The sequence below is a fragment of the Diabrotica virgifera genome, chromosome 9 (assembly GCF_917563875.1).
Source record: "Diabrotica virgifera virgifera chromosome 9, PGI_DIABVI_V3a".
Lineage (NCBI taxonomy): Eukaryota > Metazoa > Arthropoda > Insecta > Coleoptera > Chrysomelidae > Diabrotica > Diabrotica virgifera.
In genome coordinates this window covers 190,860,605-190,881,723 of record NC_065451.1, presented here as the reverse complement: position 1 = coordinate 190,881,723, position 21,119 = coordinate 190,860,605, and the positions used below count along the sequence as shown (strand labels likewise).

Sequence of the window (21,119 nt, the reverse complement as noted above, 5' to 3'; positions counted from 1 at the left end):
GTCTAGATGGAACAGTAAGAGCTAGGTGTGAGAGCGTTGAATTATGTGGAGATCTTTTAAAGGATTAGTTTCAGGATTATGAAGCTTAAGCTGCTGTAAGTCAATAACTTTACATATTGTAGTCATTTCTAATGTTCTAATCAAGAGTGATGCCCAGATAATAATACTTTTTCTATGTGTGAGCAAATCTCTCACCTAGTCCGACTAGTTGTCAGTGTAGGTGGTAAGACAGTGTGGACAGTAAGACCTTGGTGTACAAACGTTAAATTATGTGAAGTTCTTTTACAGGACTAGTTTCAGGATTATGCAGCTTAAGATGCTGTAAGTCAATAACTTTACATATTGTTGTCATTTTTAATGTTCTAATCAAGAGTGATGCCCAGATAATAATACTTTTTCTGTGTGTGAGCAAATCTCTCACCTACTCCGACTCGTTGTCAGTGTAGGTGGTAAGACAGTGTGGGCAGTGAGACCTTAATGTAGAAACGTTGAATTATGTGAAGTTCTTTTGAAGGATTAGTTTCACGCTTTCAGCATTAAAGCTTAAGCTGCTGTAAGTCAATAACTTTACATATTGTGTGTCATTTTTGATGTTCTAATCAAGAATGACGTCCAGATAATATCCTTTTACACAATATTTTAAGTACATAAAATACCGTTTGAGGGATTAGTAGTTTTAAAAATTCTCGTTAGTTTGAAGGAATCAAATTCCTCGATACACAGTGCTTAAAAAAATTTAAATATAAAAAAATCGCGAATATCATTTTTACCTATTGTTACCTTGTTCCAAAAGGTTTATTTAATGAATAAGTTTATGTAATTTATTTTTATGTGCATAGGTGATGTCTATTTGAAAACCATTTAATGGTAATAATTGTGGTTTTCCCTGTAAATACATTTTGTTTTCAAAGTTATCTTAGCATGCAGTATTTCAGGTATTTAAATACTTGTGCATCAAATACAATTTGTTGTTTAGGTCATTTAAATAAAATATACAATTTTAAAATTTGCTTTTTGATACTAACGAACTTGTAACGACTAATAATTGTGCAATACTCTGAAAAACTGCTCGAGATAGTCTTCAAAATGCCCTTAAAGTTCAATATAATCCTGGTTGTCTCATTAAACTCATGACCATCTTTCCTAAGGTCTGAAAAGTTGAAAATTGTCGGGCTATAGTCAAAGAGTTAAACAAATTTCTGATGTAGTGACGTAGAAGAAGAAATTAAACTTTTAATGAAAGTATATATAGTAATTTTTTAAAAATTTATTGCAAGTGATATTTATATTTGGTATACAGAATGGTAACTGATTATTATTATGAAATAAATATAGTAATTTCACATGATGATGGAATTTGTTCTTTTCTGTAATATCAAAAGTAAGTATATTTAAAGAAAAGCAAATCAGGACCATGATAAATTAAGAAGAAACATACGTGGGTTAGGTGACGTTAGTTAGTTAAGTTCAGGTGAAATAAATGGGTGGTTAAATATGAGACCACTTGTACTTCCATGCATATACGCAGCAAAGTGTGGTTGTATATTATAAAATCATTATTCGTTTGTAAAACGAACTGAAGATCTGTAAAAGATCTGTAATTGCGGGTGGTAACCATAGCGACCAGTTAAAAGTAAAGTCCTATGAACTACATAAATTCGTATCACATAGGTCTCAGCTACTTATTAGATATCTACATATTTAAATGTAGTGAAATATCCCTTCAGAAATTATATCTGTCTATGAAATATTGTTTATAATTCCAACCACAATGTTTAATCATTCTGTATCCGATTTAAATACCTTAGTTGCTAAAGCTGTATTATACACTGCTTAATAAACTACATGTACTATACCATTTTCTGTGATAATATCCAACAATGATTTACTTCTAAAAAACTATATAAAACTTTGTGCCAAATAATATATAGAGAGTTTTCTTTGAGAAAGTTTTTAAAAAATATTATAAAATTGATCTTATATTGGTGTACAGTGTGAACATAGTACTAAAAAAGAAATTTTTTATTCAAAGGTTTATCAACTGATATAAATAAGAGCATACTCCAAAAATTTTATAGAATTCCAATAGTTTACTTCTATATAGTGTACATAATTGCGGACTCCACAGACCAGTCAAATAGTGACTATATAAGGTATATAAACTTAGCAGACATGGATATCTATCGGACGGCAACTCTTGTGAGTCGCCTTGGTTCTTCGAATATAAGAAATAAGTCTTCGTAAAGACAATGGTGCCAACTTTACATAGCCACAAGGCATTTACTCAACTCACTACACAAACATATCGATAAGTTCTGGTGCAGAAAGACTGCTACAGTGCAATCATGTAGCAATCTCATGTGAGATTTGAAGAGTAGGTAATATTACAAGAATTTGTTTACATTTGTTAATTTCACACTGTATACTCAATATTTGGAGTATTCCTTGCGGTATACTCCAGTGTTCTAAGTTTTTTCATCGTGTTAAAATGCACTTAAAGTTTCGTGTCAAACGCCAACGATTATATTGAACTTTACAGGTTTAGCCACCTACAATACGTTTAGTTTTCGATTAGATATAGGCGACTGAAAAAAGCGCTAAAATCGGCAACATTGCTTATAACACACTATCGTTATGGCGAATGGCGGAAGACAGAGCGACGGAGTTAGAATCGGAGAGAATCAGGTGTATTAGCGCGGGAAGGGAGACCGTCTGGTACTCGATGGCGCTCAGTGTTGCCACTTATGGTATGTATACCTAATTTAAAACTAAACATGCTGTATTTTAGTATAACATTGTAACTTTAACATGACAATTTGATTTTATCAACATTGTTTGCTGTGATATTCGTTCTATTTATGATTATTTAACTAATAGTAGGAAATAAGAAGTAGTCCACAACGAACCGTATATGAAAGACAGTTTTAGATAGATGTTTTCGATAATAGTTGATATTTCATAAATCAGAAGGAAAGGAATTGATTGATTTTTAATGGAATATAATAACTTGACTTTCCAGACCTACAGTTTTATTTACAATTCATCTTTTTAATATTTTAATAGTAAACATATTATTAGCAATTTGCCAATTTTGTCTTCACCTAAAATAATGAAGATCCTATTATCATACTAAAATCACTGTAGTAGAAGTAATCCTGTTTGTTGATAATGGAGCATAGTATAGTATATCCTGATAGCTCACCAAGAAAGAGGATCAAATTAGTCAAAAATAGACTAGAATTATTTATTGGTGATAGATAAACAGTTGCCATTTTTAAAAAATCGCCACCTTCAGTCCTAAAATACATTGAAAAAGCTAGTATAACTATTTTTCTCCTTTTCTGTCCAAAAAAGATAGAAAAGAGAGTATTTGTCTTCATGTTTTATCTTATTATGTAATATTTGTAACTGAACTTGCAAGTATTTAATAAAATAGGGAACTTGCAATTTTTTTATTACATAATAATGTTCAGTTTTGTTTAAAAATGAAATTTCCAAAATTTCACACTTCAAAAACTCATAATAACTTAGAAATACAAATTTAACATCTTCTGCGATATTGAAATAGTTCAAACGACCCGTGACGTCACATAGTTTTACTATATGGTTATATTTATGGTTCTTCTTCGTCGTCTAGCCATTCACGTCCACATCTGAACATAAGCCTCTTCAAGTCTTCCTTTACATTGTTTTTTGTTGTACGCTACTTGTAGAAAAATTTTCCCGGCAGTTCGTTTCAGATCATCTGTCCATCTCATAGGAGGTCTGCCTCTGGGTCTTTTATGTGGTGGTATGGTCTCCAGGTTAGAATTGTTCTGTGCCATTTGTTTAGATCGCTCGTAGCTACATGTCCAGCGTATTCCCATTTCAATTTTAATGATTTTTGTACCACATCAGTGACTTTGGTTTTCTGTCATTTATGGTTATATTTAGGTATATTCTTCTTCTCCTTCTTTAGTTTATTGGCCTCCACCTACTTGGGTATTTGTCCAGCTCATCGTCGCGAAATAAGGGAAAAATATTTATATTCTAATGACATTTGTGGTATGTCATTGTAATAATATATACCAGTTTGTTGAGATTGGAGTTTGATACAGTTTTTGAAGGAAGGGAAAGAAGGTTTACTATGGAAAATAAAACTATTTTGTAAAAGTACAAGTTTTCTATGAATAGTTCAAACGGTCGAAACACTTCCGACGTCACATAACTGTTTTTTCTACTGACTTATATATAACTTTGTTTACTTTGTTGATGCAGAATGTAAACATTAACCATATGACGTCACGACGCGTCTTGGGCTAGCTGCTTTAATTTGAATTTAGAATCGTCTTTATCCTACGCCCTGAAGGGCACTAAGAATTATGAGAAAAAAGAAGAAGAAGAATCGTCTTTAGGGGCCAAACGGAACACAAAAATAAGTTTTTGAAGTTATACTCCTTTAGGCGCGATTGAGAGTAAAATTTTTCATAAATCTGCGCGCATGCGCACACAGACAGTATGACGTTTAGTTGATAATCTTTCAAATTATGTATCAGCGCAAATAAGCCATTAAAATAATATATTAGTGTTTTTTAGTAAATGTATTATTTATTATAATTTTGTGTCTTTGGATTTGTCTTCTGTCTTGGCGTAAAATAATAAAACATCTATTTTTATATTTCACTTGTCACCGTGATGTGTAATTATGTATATCTGAAACGTCAGTAACATGCGCCTTGATGGCCTGGTTGGTAGAGCATTGGACCAGAGATCGAGAAATCGCGAGATTGCGAGTTCAAATCCCGGACGATTCATACTTTTTTCTTTTTTTTTTAATATTTGGCATTGTTAAGTTTTGGTTAATTTTTGGTAATTATTGTTAATTTTTTGTATTGTAACTGTTAAGTATATTTATTTCGTTGAAATTATAATAATAGAAGTATAACTTCTTACGTGCGTACAAAGTACACACACATTCTTTTTATCTTTGATACATGTTTTAAATTATGTTCAGTTGTGATTTATAACATTTTTTCGAATTTAAAATTTTATACAAGTTCCCTATTACAATTGATCGGTAAAATTACTAATTTACACCACACTGTACGGTCCTTGTTATTAAGGTGCAAATGTGCAGGTAGGTGCTATTTGTCAAAACTGTCATTTTTCCTAGACAGACTCTATTGAAAACTAAGATTATATTATAGAGTAAATATGGCAAATTTAAATTTAAATAAATAAGTACATATTAGTTACTACTAAGCTTTGTTTTTAAACCAAGAGCAGTAAACTAAAAAGACAGATTCACACCCAAGAAAGTCACTAGAAATATCACCAAATACATCCTTTTTTGGTTGATCATATCGGCCTTTGACGGTTATCCATACATATTATATTATACTAATAAGCGACATATTAATATGTCACTAAAGAGTTCTAAAAACAACTGTTTTTATATAAAAACAGACTAAAAATCTAAAAATTAAAGGAATAACACAGAAAATACAAAAAATCGCTAATATAACTTAATTAACCTATGAAATGGCAATAGTGTCAAAATTTTATAAATGTCATTAGTGTTAAAATTTTATAAATGTCCTTAGTGTCAAAATTTGATAACAGTGGAGTAAACTTGCCTGAGCTTGGACTAATTACAAACAAGCTTTAAGGCGCGAGAAATTTGAATACTCTTGGTTTAAAAACAAATTATAGTACTAACAAAGTATCTGCATATCCTGTTTCCACGGGCACTAGAAAACACGTATTATTTTCGTAAGACTCGGTAAATTAATCTAACCTGAAATACAAAATATAAACTCATATTCATTATTCTCTTATAATGGTACTCGAGATTAGTATTTTTGCAGAAAACAATTTTTGAAACGTGGCAACGTTGGTTCTAAAAACTAGACAAAACGCATACAAACGTCGTTGTCTAAGATTTTTTGGCACTCATGCAAGATGAACTTATCTTCTTTTCGTCCTCTGTTTATTATTAAAACTGTGTGGTCTTGAAAGTCAAGTAAACTGAAGTTTGGTCACAATATAATGCTAACGAATCAGTAGGGTCACTCTCGATTTTGACGGTTCCAATTTTGCAATTGCATTAGACAAAATTTTGAATGCGCGACGATAAGGACCAATCACGACAAATGTGCGACGGTAACGACCAACCACGGCAAACGTAGGATCCTGTTAACTGTCATTCGTCTGCGCAAAGAAATATGCGCCGTCACACAAATGCAGAGTTGCCAACCGGAGAATTGTTGCAATCTCCTTTTTTGCGGGAATTTTCAACATAAAATGTTATAAAAGGGAAAAAGTTAACTCAAAAGGGAATTTTTGCCCCTGTCCAAATTGTAAAATATTTAAAAAAATCGAAATATTTGAAAATAATTCAATATATCTACTCAGATTTTGTAAACAGGAGGGAATTTTTTCACAAAAGTGGGAATTTTTAATGTAAGTTGAGGGAAAAAGTTTGCTCGACGGTTGGCAACACTGCCCAAATGTAACATAGAGATCAACGGATTTTTCGCGGCGCGGAGGAACCCTATTGATTCTTTGGCATTATACTGTGGTTTGGTGTTATTGTATTGAGCAGCATAAATATAAATGCAATACAGCTTATTCTTTAAAACAGCAGCCAAATATATATTTAATTCGTAACGAAATAAAGTAATTTGTAATATATTAATTAATTTAAAGATCTATATTTGTATTTTTGGATTGTATCGGTTAGTTTTTAGCTTTTAATCATACTGCATTACCTGTGCACATTTATGTTAGTATTATTTAGTATTTTACCCTCTATTATGCATATCATCACATTATTTATACCACCAAGTCTATAAATAATTTTGAAAAAATATATTTTTCTCAGACTTTTAATTTTTTCAATGTAGGTTTGTTAATGTCCAACGAGGTTTGTATTTTCCTGGATAGATAGTAATTTGTAAAGTATTGAAGGATTTTGGATCTAATTTTATGAACCTTTTTATTTTTTGGGTGCCGTGTTCGTATTCAGACGTTGGCACTGGGGGTTGGTACCCCCGATGATGGGGTTGATTAAGTTGAAAACACTATTTACCAGACATATATTTATTTGGAACACTAAATACGCCAGTAACTAGTTGGTGGACAAAGTCTATGATCTAACCCCATCGATGTCTGAATAATGAATGGATCCCTTCTTTACTTTCTCCGTATCTATAAATAAATCGTAATTGTTTTGTCATGATTGACGACACCCGAATGTGACCGTGAACTACTAATAATATTAGAATCGCTGACTTTGGAGTTTTAAAAACGAGTGGCCTACATTGCAACATCAATGTCACCTATTTATGTAATGTAAACACTGCATGTAGACAAGACTTTTAAAAATTAAATCGTTATGGATTATTCTTATTTTTTGATGCTAATATAAATCCTGTACAAGCGAAGCTCTTCTAATTATATGACCGAAGTATTCCGTTTTTCTCCTTTTTATAATATTTATGAGCAGGCGGTCTGAATTTATCATTTTAAGAACATCTTCAATGAAAGTGTGTGAAACTCACAATATTTTTAGGATCTGTCGATAGTACCACAATTCCACGAGATTCTGAGCATGCGACGGTAACACCACAACGCTTTTAATTTATTAAGATTTTTTATTTTTGTTGTCCATGTTTCACATCTATAGAACAAATCGGACCAGACGTAGCACTTTAATACTCTTAGATCTGTGGTCAATGACAGACTTCTACTGGACAATTAACTTCTACCGCCAGTTAATTTCTCGTGCAAGTACTATTTTAGTCGAAATGTTCTCGACACTTTCAAGCCTGAAGTCAATCCAGCTACCCAGATATCTAAAGTGTTCCATCCTTTCTAGGATTTTGTTATCTAATTTTAGTACTGAGTCTTTAATATTCATTTTTCCGACCACCATCCATTTTGTTTTCTTTGCGTTGATTGTTAAGCCCTTTTGAGTGCATTTGTTGTTTACAGCGTTCAACAGGGTTTGAAAGTCTTCTAGACCTTTAAACTGGGGTAAGTTTATTAATGTTATTAATGATTTCACCACCGATTTTAAAATCTTCGCGACGATTATTTATCGCTATCTCAAAAACTGGTTCAGTGTAGGTATTAAACAACATCGGTGACATAACGCCTTCCTGTCAGACACCACGTTTAATAGAAATTTTAGCTGAAACCTCTTGATCCACCTTGATACAAGCGGTCTGATTGTAGTAAAGCTTTTTGAGCAATCTTTTGTATGTGGAACTCTATCAAAGGCTTTCTCGAAATTTATAAAACGTACTTAAATATTTTTCCTACACTCAATGCTCTTTTGTAAGAGTATTCGCATAAAATAATGAGCTTCCCGAGTACTCATACCGTATCGGAAACCAAACTGCTCATCACCAGATATCCCCTTACAGCCTTCTTTCGTTTCGCTTGGTCGATGGCCTTTTAACTTCTAAGATTAGAATCGTAAGGCCTCTATCTCGGTTAGATGTTATTTCTTGATAGATTCTTTGGTCATCTTTAAATAATTCTATTCTGCAGTGTTTATGTTCGGTACAGTGGTCTTTAATATCAATTTAGGAACAGTCGGTTTTGTATAATTCGTAAAATTATTTTAAGTTTAAGTGTGTGACTTATCAAACTGATTGTCTAAAATCGCTGCATTTGGTGGCTCTGCTTTTCTTTGGTAATGTTATCAACAGTGGCCCCAATCAATCATCTGGTGTTTTACTTCGTTGTAAATTTTGTTAAAGAAAGTGGTTAAGTAGGTAATGTTTTCCTCGTCCAAAGGTTTAAGTAGCTCAGCAGGGATTTATTGGAAGATCTGATCCGGAAGATACAAACTTTACTGAATTTTCATTACTCAACATTTCTAATTTCTAAAAAGTAGCACACATATTGTTTTATTACCGAACTACGTTAGAAATATGGGTGGTACTTTTCTTAAATGTTAAACTTAGCAACTTAAGTGTACATGATAAAGGAAAATTGTGATTTTATAATCTGAGATTACTAAGTGTGCTGATAGTTTTTAATTGTCCATTAATTCATTAGGTTTTGCTATATATTCTAAAAGCTTGTTATTTAAACTGCAATTATGAAATATATTAGATAATATATATAAAGGATAAGCATTTTTTAAAAATACATAGTATGTTTGTACTTTAACTTAAGAATGTTTTTGTTAGCGACCTGATAAACTTTATGTGCTGCTCATGTTTAATATTTTTGCTTTATAAATACATTAATTTCCATTTATTTTCGTTGTTTTTATCCGCCATTATGCCTTAGTATGTTTTTCGACCGTGGAGTTTGGAGCACTTGTGGTGCACAGCGTGGGCAAACTCGGCTCTACTAATCTACTCCCTAGTAGGAATCGCTTCAGCCCTATCAGGAGACAGGTTACATGAGAAGTAGAACGAAAGAAGCAGGAGACGAATCAAAGACACCTCTTTTATGACCACTAGACTCATTCAAGTAGACTAGGATATCGGAAAAGCTTTTTGAAAAAATCAAAATACATCAAAATCTTCGTCTTCCCACATTTCGCTTTCCTTGTAATAATGCGCCCTCTCATCACATGTCCCAAATACTCAAGTTTTCGTCTTTTGATAGTTAATATTATTTCCAGTTTATTTCCTATACTTCTAGTTACTTCCTCGTTTGGCATTCTTTGAATCCCTGATATTGGTAGGATTCTTCGGCAACACCAATATTCAAACATCACTATATATACCTATTTGGACTAAAACTCCGTCACAAAATACTAAACCTGTAAGACCTGTTCTAGTTCTAATTGAAAAAGGTTAAAAAAGCCAGTCACGAATATTTTAAAGCTTCATAAAATATTGATCAAAAATTATAAATTAATTAGAATATATACTTGCTATGCTTATGGGCTAATCCGGTCCGTTCTCAGATGTGACGTTCATCCCTGTCATGTTACTGTCAAGAAACTATTCAACATAATTATTGTTTTGCCATACAAAAAATACATTAATTTTAATAGTATTATTACTCTGCTTTAAAATATCTTTATTAAACACCAAGAACATTACAACACTTTAAAACTTTTATAACTTTAACAAAATGAGAACTATTAACGTCAAATCAGCTGATCTATTATTTGTCAACTTTCTATGTTAATGTACAGTTTGTATACATTTTCTGACGTTGTAGACGTCACTAGACATAAAAATAAACATTGCAACAAGTGAAGGGTCCAGGAGTGTAATAGCTCAAGGTTCCTATGTATCTAGTAGGGTGACTTTTATTGTATATTCCTCAATAAAAAAAACAACATACAATTCATAAAAGATTTTATTTCTTTTTAAAATTTAACAAAAAATTATTCATATTTAAACTTACATTTTATTAAAACTTACAGCTTTTGGTCAAAAGAAGTACCATAACAGTCAAAGACACAATATGATTGTTCTAGAATGTATTGTACGTGATGCGAAAAGATGTGCTTGTGGACAGTAAACTAAACGCTTCAAGAAAAACATGTAAGATGTTGAGATGAAGATTACAATATAAAAAACTTATTACTTATTTTCAGTGTCAGATAATACTATATTTGTAGGTAAAATAAGCATCGAAATCACTTAAGATCAAGATGGTCGTATCATAAAATTTTGGGCCCCGATTATCCGTGCGTGATTATTCGGGCTGCGGATTGCCCGGCCTACAGATTATCTGGCAGCGGATCATCCGGGTTGTGTATTATCCGTGCTATGATTTTGTATTATTTCTGGGCCACTGTGTGCAAAGCAAGCGGAGATTTGGAACACTTAAAAATCAAAGAACCTTTCAAACTGATTCATTTGAAAATGAGTCAAGACGAAGAAGATGATAAAAGAGTTTTAATCAAAAGAGTAACTAATCAGGCTGCCAATACTGCTGTATAGTGAGTGCCTCAAGAACCAGATTGAACAGCATGGTTGATAGTACGTCTCCCTGTCTCACTCCCACATTTATGTCAAATTGGAGAGTCAGTTCTATATCTATTCAACTGCGGCTTTTGAACGCCATTTTTATGAGGCTAAAATATTTTTTGTTAGGTATACATATCTAGATAACGAATACCTTCCAGCATTTTGTTTCTTTTCACATTATCAAAAGTTTGTTTAAAGGTACATACATATTATATATGTAGTTATATGTTGTATTTATAAGCTTTTTCCTGAATCGTTCTTAGTATGAATATATTGTCTGTGGTAGCTCTATTTGGTCTGAGTTCATTTTAATAATCACTCATTATTATATTTTCGGGATATTCTATCAATTTATTATAGATGATACCAAAAATAATTTTATATACTACATTTAGCAATGTAATTGGCCTATAATTCTGATATTCCCTCTTATCTCCTTTCTTATATTATAATGGTTGCATAATGCCAACTGCCCATTCCTCCATTTGCTTCCTGGTCCATATTAATATTATTAGATAATGGATTCTTCCCCAGAGTTCGGATCCTCCTTGTTGTAATAATTCTGCCAAAATTCGGTCCGCCCTTGGCGTTTTATTGTTTTTTAGTTTCTTTATTATCTGAACCACTTCTTCCTAACTCGATGTGTTGCTCCGGTGTATATATTTCATTTTGTTCATGTTCATTATCTGCGTTAAGGTTTTTTTCTAAGTATCGTTTCCATCTATTTATAATGTTTTGCTTCTCTGTTAGTAGTTGTCGGTCCTTCTCTTTGCATATCAATTTTGGTATAAATGACTGTGCTTTCTTTCATTATTTTATAGAATTTTCTGGCTTAATCAAGAAATAGTAGGGAAGAGAATACAAGCGACTATAATATGCAGACCAAGTAGAATAGAAATAGGAAGATCAATGAAAAGGCGAATAAAAGAAGTGAGAACTGATGCTAAAGAAATATCGAGGGTGGAGGATCACAGCCAGGGACAGAGATACTTGGAGATGGATGCTGAGGGAGACTAGGGCCCGATTTGGGCTGCAGAGCCATAGGATAGAGAATATGCAGAAGAAAAAAAGGGAGGTTTTGAAAAAACAAGTACACGAAATCCTAGAGCATAACAACAGACACGAAAGCAGAAAACTCTTTAATAGACATTACTAACAAAAATATTATAGATAATGGATTTTGACAAGATTATCTTGGTACTGGGGGGTTGTTACCCCCGATGGTGGGGTTGATTTAGTTGAAATACTAATTACCGAAATATATTTATTTGGAACACTAAATATGACAGTAACTAGTTGGTGCCGGGATGGATAATATCTCTACTCTAACCACGTCGGTTTGTGAATAATGAATAATCTCTTTCTTTACTTTCTACGTATCGTGTATCTATAAATAAATTCCAATTGTTTGTTGTGATTTCATTCTTGCATGTGACCGTGAATTACTAATAGTACATAATTGCGGACTCCGTTGTTTTTCAAAACGAGTGGCCTACATTGCAGAAACAATGTCACCTAATTTACGAAATCAAAACAATGCATGTAAATAATATTTGTTTGAGACTTTTAAAAATTAAATCGATATGGACTACTCTTATTTTTTGAATGCTAATATAAATCCTGTACAAGAGCTATGACCTTGAAAATTTCACGTAAACTTGTGTATTAAATCGGCATGACTCATAGCTCTTGTCAAAATCTAATACCTATAAACTGGGGATAGTTTTTTACGTTCGTATTTCCAAGTTACTAACTACACAACTATGTTCATAAAAATGAAAGACAGCTTATGTTTAATTTCGGTTCAGAGATCCATCATCCCCTTACATACGTTTCAGTCTCCCCAGACCTCATCAGAGGGGCTACATGATCAGTTCTAAATCGAAATGAAACCAAACTGTCTATTTAAACATAATTATAAAAATAATTCGTATTTTAGATCCTGTAGCGACATCTATTAACGAAATGAGAAGTCCCAGATCCATAAATCTGAAAACCTCTATCGTGGAACCAGTTTCTGGGTACATCCTTAATCTCTGCCTTTTACAATATATAAGGAAAACAGACGACGAATAAAGATCATCTCTGAGCCGAAATAAAGCAAAAGCTGTCTTTCATCAAGTGTAAGACAACGAACAATAATATATTTATTTATTTTTGGTTAAAAAGGCGTGCTTATATCTCATAAGAGGGTTTGTTATTCTTTTCGGGACGAGGGTTTGTGTCAGACTGCCTGTGGATGAACTAAAAACATGTCTGTGGTTTTACGTTGAAGCTAATTTATTGACATAAAGAGGCTGGCCCTTTATCTGGTGTTTTAAAAGCTGAAAACATTTCTGTAGTTTTAAGACGCGTCTTCGAATGCATTTAAAAAGTGATTTATTGGCAGAAGTTCTGATAAGGTAACTATTTAATGGGGAATTTTGTAATAAACTGGGACTGAACAGGCCATTACCATCTGGTTTCGTATAGAAAGAAATGTGAATTTTAAATGGCCCATATTATTTCATTTTGAAAAAGGTATTAAAAATAAAAATTAAAATTAGCGTTTAAAAAATAGTAAAATAGTAATTGAAGCGTGTCGCCACACTCAGTATACCATATTGTGAGTACACGGAACCAACTTTCGTTGGAATTTTTTCCTAGACGAATAGAGGGAATGTGACTGCATATTATAGAGTCATTTCGTCTCCTTTATTCGACGTCTGCTTGCCTTATAAATTGTAATAAGCAGCGATTAAGGAGGTACCCAGAAACGGGTTCCACTATAGAGGTTTTCAGATTTACGAATCTGGGACTTCTCATTACTTCTAATCAGCCTTAAACGCCCATTCCTGGGCATCGGCCTCCTCTGTTAATCTCCATTGGTCTCTATTCTAGGCGATCTGCATCCAGTCCTTTCCTGCCGTTCTTTCAAGGTCGTCCATCCATCTCATCTGTGGTTTCCTCTTTTTCTTTTCTGATCCCATGGTCGCCAGTGTAGACTTCGCTTATTCCATCTTTCATCTTTTTGCCGCAGTGTGGCCGGCGAAGTTCCATGTAAGTTTTGCAACCTGTCTTGATACATCGTTCACCTATGTTTTTTCTCTGATCAATGAGTTTCTTTTCCTGTCTTTAAGACCGATACCCAGCATCTGTCTTACCATTGCTCTTTGTGTTTTAGATATCCTGTCGATGTACTCCTTTGTGAAAGTCCATGTTTGTGAGCCATATGTGGTATTGTACCCTCGGAGATTGGTGGAAAAAGTTTACACCCAAAATAACAAAATTCAGTTTGGCAACACTGTGTGAATGTTGATAGTAACATATCCCTTTTAAAATAAACAGAACTGTAATTTAGTCCAGACAAATTAATAATTTTTGTGCCAACAAAAATGAGATTTTTCAACCAAATAATGTTTCACATGTGATGTGTAAAATAATTTTGAATTGGTTTCTGCTAATGAGCTTGCTTTTTTTGTCATTAAAGTAGAAAAAAACTTATTTATTCTTTATAATCATTATCGTCCAGTTTTCGTGTTATTATTTCCACTGTACTAATATCCGTCGACTAATTTACAATGATTAATGGGATGTTAAAACATTTTATTGTTAGCGGCTTCTGGAGTGTCTAATTTCATTGATAAAATGCGCAGTCCCACCGATTTCCACATGAACCATAAACTGGTAATATGCACTGGTTGAATACTTTCGTTCGCATATATTGATGGTACTTTTTATTTTTTTAGAATACATATATGATAGATTACCAAAAGATGCCCATGATAATCTAGTTCTTCTTTTTATTATTCTTCTTCTTCTCATTACTTATGTCCATAAAATTCTACAACAATCATATGATATCAACGATTGACTTTCATATTATAAGCAATTTTGTTTAAAAAACAGGCACTTACAATTATAAGAACAAAAAAGTAAAACATTCATAATATTCTCACAATATAAATTCTTATATAAATTATTTTTAATATTGATTACCGCTTTACAACCAGATCCTTCCTCTTTTAGTAAAATATGATATTAAAACAAGGCAGTGGTTTTCTGTCAGAATTCTAGTCGATTTTAATTTTATAAACAATATTCATCGTCATCATTCATTTTGAGTCCACTGCTGAACATAGGCCTCCCGTGGATAATTCCATTGCATCCTATCTTAAACACCCTGAATCCAGTTGTGCTTGATGTCGTCCGTCCACCTTGTTGAAGGATGTCCTCGATTACGATAAGCATCGTGTCTAGGTCTCAATTTTAAAATTTTCTTTGCCCATCTTCCCTTTTTGTCAACGTGTCCCGCCCAGTTCTATTTCAACGTTGCAATTAGTTTAACTGCGTTCGAACACCAGCTTTTCTCCTATTTTATCCTAACTACAAGGTGATTCAGTTAAACGGTACGATTTGACAAAGCTGCTGACGAAAAAATAGAGGAGCCGCGGGCTTGCGACGTAAACGTTGTGAATCCAGAGAGTGGGAAGTTTAGTTATCATGGAGGCGTGTTGTCTACTCCTCAGGCTCAGTGGAGGATGATCGTCTGTTATTGAAACACCAATAGCACTTAGATAATTTATTGATAGCGATTGACACCAGGGTAGTAGAACCAACCCCGGGAGAACGTGGCTCGTACGCGAATTAGATTTAGTCTGTTATGATGGTACATATTGAATGTATGACGTGACTCGAAGGAATGAATTAAAGGCACATCTGGCCTGGTTGAATTGATTCTAAATGTATATTCTCTCTTGTTGGCAAAATGAATTGGGGCATAGCCCACACGACAAAAAGAACAAAGGTTTTTACTTAGTCAGCTAAATTAATGTCCATTGCCAAAATATTGTTTATGAGTTGCAACAATTAAACAAATGAAATAGCCCGCACATGGTTAAATATGATAACAAATTGGTTCATGTGATATACGGGGTGATAAAATTATACTGTTAAATATCGGATATGAATGATGAATGTTTGATATTTAGCACGTGGTCTTGTGAACAACGCGCATTTGCTGTGAAAGCTTATTACAAAAATGGTGAATTTTTTGTGCGTGTACACTACCATTTGCCGCCCTGCGCTGCAGTTCCGTCTAACATGGCTATTAAGACTTGGTTTAGGAACTTTTAAATTAGTGGTTCAATATCACAGAAAAGAGTAGCAGTGTCTGAACTGCTCGCACACCACAGAATATTGAAGCGGTGCCAAATTCATTACATGCGAGTCGTCTCAGGGATCTTCGAGCACTCGCGTGTAATGAATTTGGCATCGCTTTAATATTCTGTGGTGTGCGAGCAGTTCTGACACTGCCAGCTCTTTTTGGTGACGTTAAACCACTACTTTCAAAGTTCCTAACCCAAGTCCTGTAACTTGGTCTTGTGAACGGAGCGGGAAATGGTAGTGTAAACGAAATACTCGTTGTACACGCATAAAACTTTCACCATTTTTGTAATAAGCTTTCACAGCAAATGCGCGTTGTTCACAAGACCACGCCTCCATGATAACTAAACTTCCCACTCTCTAGATTCACAACGTTTACGTCGCAAGCCCGCGGCTCCTCTATTTTATCGGCAGCAGCGTTGTCAAATCGTACCGTTTCAATCACCCTTTATTTTATTTGGAACTCTGTCTCTGAGGGATATATTCAGCATTGGCCTTTGCTATCTGTGCCACTTGTATTTTATTGATTACTTTTTTAGTAAGAACAATGTTTCTACTCCATACGTTAGAACTTAGAGTACACATTGCTCAAAGATCTTCCTTTTCAAGCACATGGGAATATCTGATCTGACTTCCATCAATTTTCCTTAAGGTGCCCATGCCAGCCCTATTCTCCTGTTTAACTCTGTTGTTTGATTATCCCTTCCGATATTGGATGTTAGGTATGGAGATAAATACGTGGAATATAAGTTCTTCTTCTTCTTCTCTTGGCATCATAACCCTGGATGGGTCTTTGCCTGTCTGGCTATGTCCTTCCATTCAGATCTATCTTGTAACCTTCTTATCCGTTGTCTTATATTCATGGTTTTCAGGCCGTCTTCCTCGTCATCCAACCATCTCGTCCTGGACCTTCCTCTTTTTTCCGCTTTCCTACCGGCTTCTACTGTAATATCTTCTTTGTCGTTTTCGTATCTTCTTGTCGCTGAACATGTCCCAGCCATGACAGTCTTTGACTTTTCACAAATCTTACAATGTCGTACCCTTCATTCAGTTCATTAACCTCGTCGTTTCTTCTGATTCTCCATGGTCTTCCTCTTGCACCGGGCCATATACTTTTCGGAATATAAGTTCTAGTACAACAGTATTAAAATAACTATCATTTTTTTGAATAATAAAACTCAACGCATCCATATAAAACCTGTTGAATATTGCATTGTCATCGAGTTTTGAGCTATTCTGGAAATTTCAGATCTCTAGCTAGTCGGGAAGTATGTTTAAAATCGATTGCAAGATTTTTCTCGGACAAAGTGACAAAGAGACAAACAAGAAGTGAAGTAAATATATAAAACCGTTTCAATAACTATGTATTCTGACGGAAACCTCTGCCTTAAAACAAATCGTGTACAATAAACAACAAATTTATGTACAAATAAATAAATCTGATAAAATTTACCAATTACTCATATCAAAAAACAAGCATAAAAAAATAATATCAATATTAAACAAAAAAACAGTTATAAAACTAACACAGATTGTGAACTTGTAAAGCTACGGGACAAATAGTTTTGTGCTTATTAATTAAACGTAGCAGGAAAGCTCATGTCTACTGTTCGGGCTTATCACAAAAATAATTCGTTGAAAGTTGAATAAGAGAGAGACTACGTTATCTACGATTCGAACAACGCTAATTTCGTTAAACATTAAACTGCAGAATGCCTAGAGACGTTATAGGTATATAAAATGATTATCATTTGCTTCTAAAAAGCAAATACTAGTCAACCCTTTTACCCAATTTTAGTTTATTGAATAGTTTTAAAATATGTTCAATTTTGAAGTCAAAATGATGCCAATTAAACTCCAATTTATTATGACAAAATGTTGATCCGGCTCGAAGGACCAATGTATAAATTGTGGATGTATTTTAAACTACTTAATATGTTAAGTCCCAAAGCATAGACGAGCTTAAAAATGTGCAAAAGGGTTAAGACTCTACAATTATTATTCTCTCTCTATCTCTCGATACTAATTTTTATTGGCGTCATTTAATATTTGAAATAATATACATATACTATAACAATTATATATACGAAAAGTATTGTCTTTTTTTAATTTCGTGATTCTATGCAAGAATGAGCTTTCCTGCTGTAATATTAAGTATCTCTATAATTTATAACACTACCCAAGAAACTGCTGATGTTGACCAGGCCGAGTAGATTAGAAGAATGAAAAGTTCTTGTCGGTTAGTGGATTTGTGATGTAGGAGCTAAAAAAGAACAAGCATACGATTAGTGGTTGAGGTAAGAATATCTTCTAACCGTTATAAAGCAATAACAATAACATACTTCTATTCTACACACAACAGAAAGTACGAGGCATGTGTTTTAAGTAAGTACCGTTTTTAAAATTTTAACCGCTGCAGTTGTTTGTTTGCGCATGCGCACTGTGTATATGCACACCTACTTGCAAGCAATATACGGCATCCCGGTGGCAATCGATTGTTTATACATTTCCTCTTGATATATTTAACCCTAGAACCATAACGTGGGGTTGCCCGTGACCCAGCTGTTTAATTTTTCTTGAATACGCTTGCGCGCGGTCTATAACTCGGGCTGTGGTTCCTCGTCCTCGTAGCTTCAATTATGGTTGATAGTTCATAGTGCGTGTATATGTTTCTATAGTACGAATGTAACAAAAAATAGAAGAACAACTTGGTGATACACAGTTTGGGTTCCACAATAACCTTGGAACCAGAGAATCACTATTTAGTATTCAGATTATGGTACAGAAATGCAGAGATGTCGGATATCCGGTTTATGTGTTTTATAGACTTTAAGAAGGCCTTTGATCGAGTAAACATACTGAAAATGTAAAAACATACTGAAATGATTGCCATTCTTCAGCAGGTGGGTATTGATGATAAAGACCTACGCATTATTAAAAATATTTACTGGCATCAACTTGCAAACATCAGGATTGACCGTGACACTTCTGAAGAGCTTCAAAACTAATATTTAACTTCTATTCTGAGTTCGTTTCAATAAAGCAGTGGATAATGTTCAATGCGGTATCAAAATGAATGGCGTCAATATTAATAATTTGAGATACGCGGATGACACGGTGTTATTTGCAAGCAAAACATCTGATTAATAGGATTACCACAACGTGTGATGAATACGGACTCAGGCTAAACACAGCAAAGACAAAAGTGATGGCTCTCAGTAAAACGTCAATACAACCAGAAGTGGAGAGAATAGTATTAGTACAACCTCTTTTGGTTGTAATCTAAATGAGAACTGGGACATGAGCAAAGAAATTAGAATACGTATAGAGAAGACCACAGCTGCATTCTTGAAGATGAAGAAACTGTTATGTGGAAACAATATTACTTCAAGTGTCTACTTTATGAAAATTAGATTAGTGATATGTTATGTGTTCTCAACTCTTTTGTATGGTGTCGAAGGTTGGACTTTAACGGATGCCCTTCGCCCTTCTCAAGAAACTGGAAGTCTTAGAAATCTGGTTGAATCGGAGAATCCTACGAATAAGTTGGGTGGACAGAGTTCGTAACGAAGTTGTTTTGTTTCGGATGGGAAAAGTTACGGAAGTCGTCAGACACCAAGAAAAATATATACTCTATTTAATAACACAAGGCAAGGTAGACGGGACATCTGCACGAAAACTACAAGTGGCGCAACGTAGAATGGAAAGATCATTGTTGGGCATAACGTTAAGAGATAGGGTAAGAAACGAAGAAATTCGTAGAAGAAGTGGTGTAGAAGACATTCTAAAACACATAGCCAAAATTAAATGAAAGTGGGTTGGACACGTCGCTAGAATGAAAGATGATAGGTGGACCATAAAAATGTTGGAGTGGAGACCGAGAGCGGATAGACAAAATCCGGTAAGACCATCCACAAGGTGGACTGATGACATAAAAAGGATTTTATGTCGACTGCAACTGGATTGCAGCAGCGCAAGATAGATCTGAATGGAAGTTCTTCGCGGAGGCCTATGTTCAGCAGTGGACGACTGTTGGCTGATGATGATGATGAAGGTAGACGTAAGAATAGGGCCAGGTAGAAGAAGAACGTCATTGAAGCATATATATCATCGTTGGGTGCCCCATATAATTGATACGGCTGATACGGCAGTAGCTACTTGATTTCTATTTTATCGTTTACTTGTTTTCTACTGTATTGTTTAATTAGTAATAGGTAATTGATCATAAAATAAAAAGATGAAGCCCTCATAACATAAACACATAAAAACAACAGCCACAAACATTTTCATGCAACATCAAACGAAGCACGCACATAACAGCAACACAGAACTATGTTGTCAAATCAAATCTTACCAATATTAGTCGCTCAACACCGGTATCATAGATCCATAGAAACAAATTAAATTAGAATATAGAAAAGAATAGAGCAAGAGTTAAAGCTATATTTTAAACTGTTACAAACAATTGTATATTTTAATTGAACTCTTATCTTAATATCATGAACTGTTTTTACTTCTAATTTATAATTAATTTTAAGCACTTAATTTATGTAGTTTTTATTCATTCATTTACACTTAGTATTTACTATAATTTATAAAACAACATACAACGTATTTAAGCGTGCACTACAGTCAAAAAATCAATAATTGCCTTCATAGTTCAGAGAAATCAAGAAAAAAATATCCTGCTGGTGACACAACCCCCTCCAGGCCGAAACCAAATTTTTTGAGTAGTGTGGACATCTATAATAATAAACTATATGTTTCCTGCAGCCGATTTTTCGCTTTTTTCGTCTATTACCAAAAAGTTAAGCATATTATACAAATTTGAGAGTAAGAAACTCATAAATCGTATAAAAAACTTCAATATGGCGTTCACTGAATATGCCTATCCTTATTGGTTGCTTAGAAAACTGCAAATTAAATCATAAATTTTGAGTTTTTATAAATATTCATAACTTATGTAAAAATTAACTAAAAACATTCTTATTATACGGAATGCTGAGACTTCAGGTGCTTAAATCATACCCTAAATTTCAAAGC

At 33.7% G+C, this 21,119-nt stretch overlaps 2 protein-coding genes across 9 annotated transcripts in view; one reads left to right on the top strand and one right to left on the bottom strand.

The window, feature by feature from the left end:
- Positions 1-9,252, top strand: part of LOC126892894 (uncharacterized) — a 232,487-nt gene extending 223,235 nt beyond the window's left edge. The window contains exon 4 of the transcript XR_007701038.1: positions 26-9,252. The gene's annotated coding sequence lies outside the window, so the exon portion shown is untranslated. The remainder of the gene's footprint in view (positions 1-25) is intronic.
- A 1,044-nt stretch (positions 9,253-10,296) lies between these two features.
- Positions 10,297-21,119, bottom strand: part of LOC126892895 (phospholipid transfer protein C2CD2L) — a 254,093-nt gene continuing 243,270 nt past the window's right edge. For 7 of the 8 annotated variants that reach the window (XM_050662718.1, XM_050662721.1, XM_050662723.1 and 4 more), the window contains one exon: positions 10,297-18,339. In XM_050662718.1, the coding sequence (XP_050518675.1) occupies positions 18,291-18,339 (49 nt within the window). In that variant the 3' untranslated portion in view covers positions 10,297-18,290. Of the gene's footprint in view, positions 18,340-20,430; positions 20,464-21,119 lie in introns of all 8 variants that reach the window. The other variant, XM_050662719.1, reaches the window with a different exon arrangement.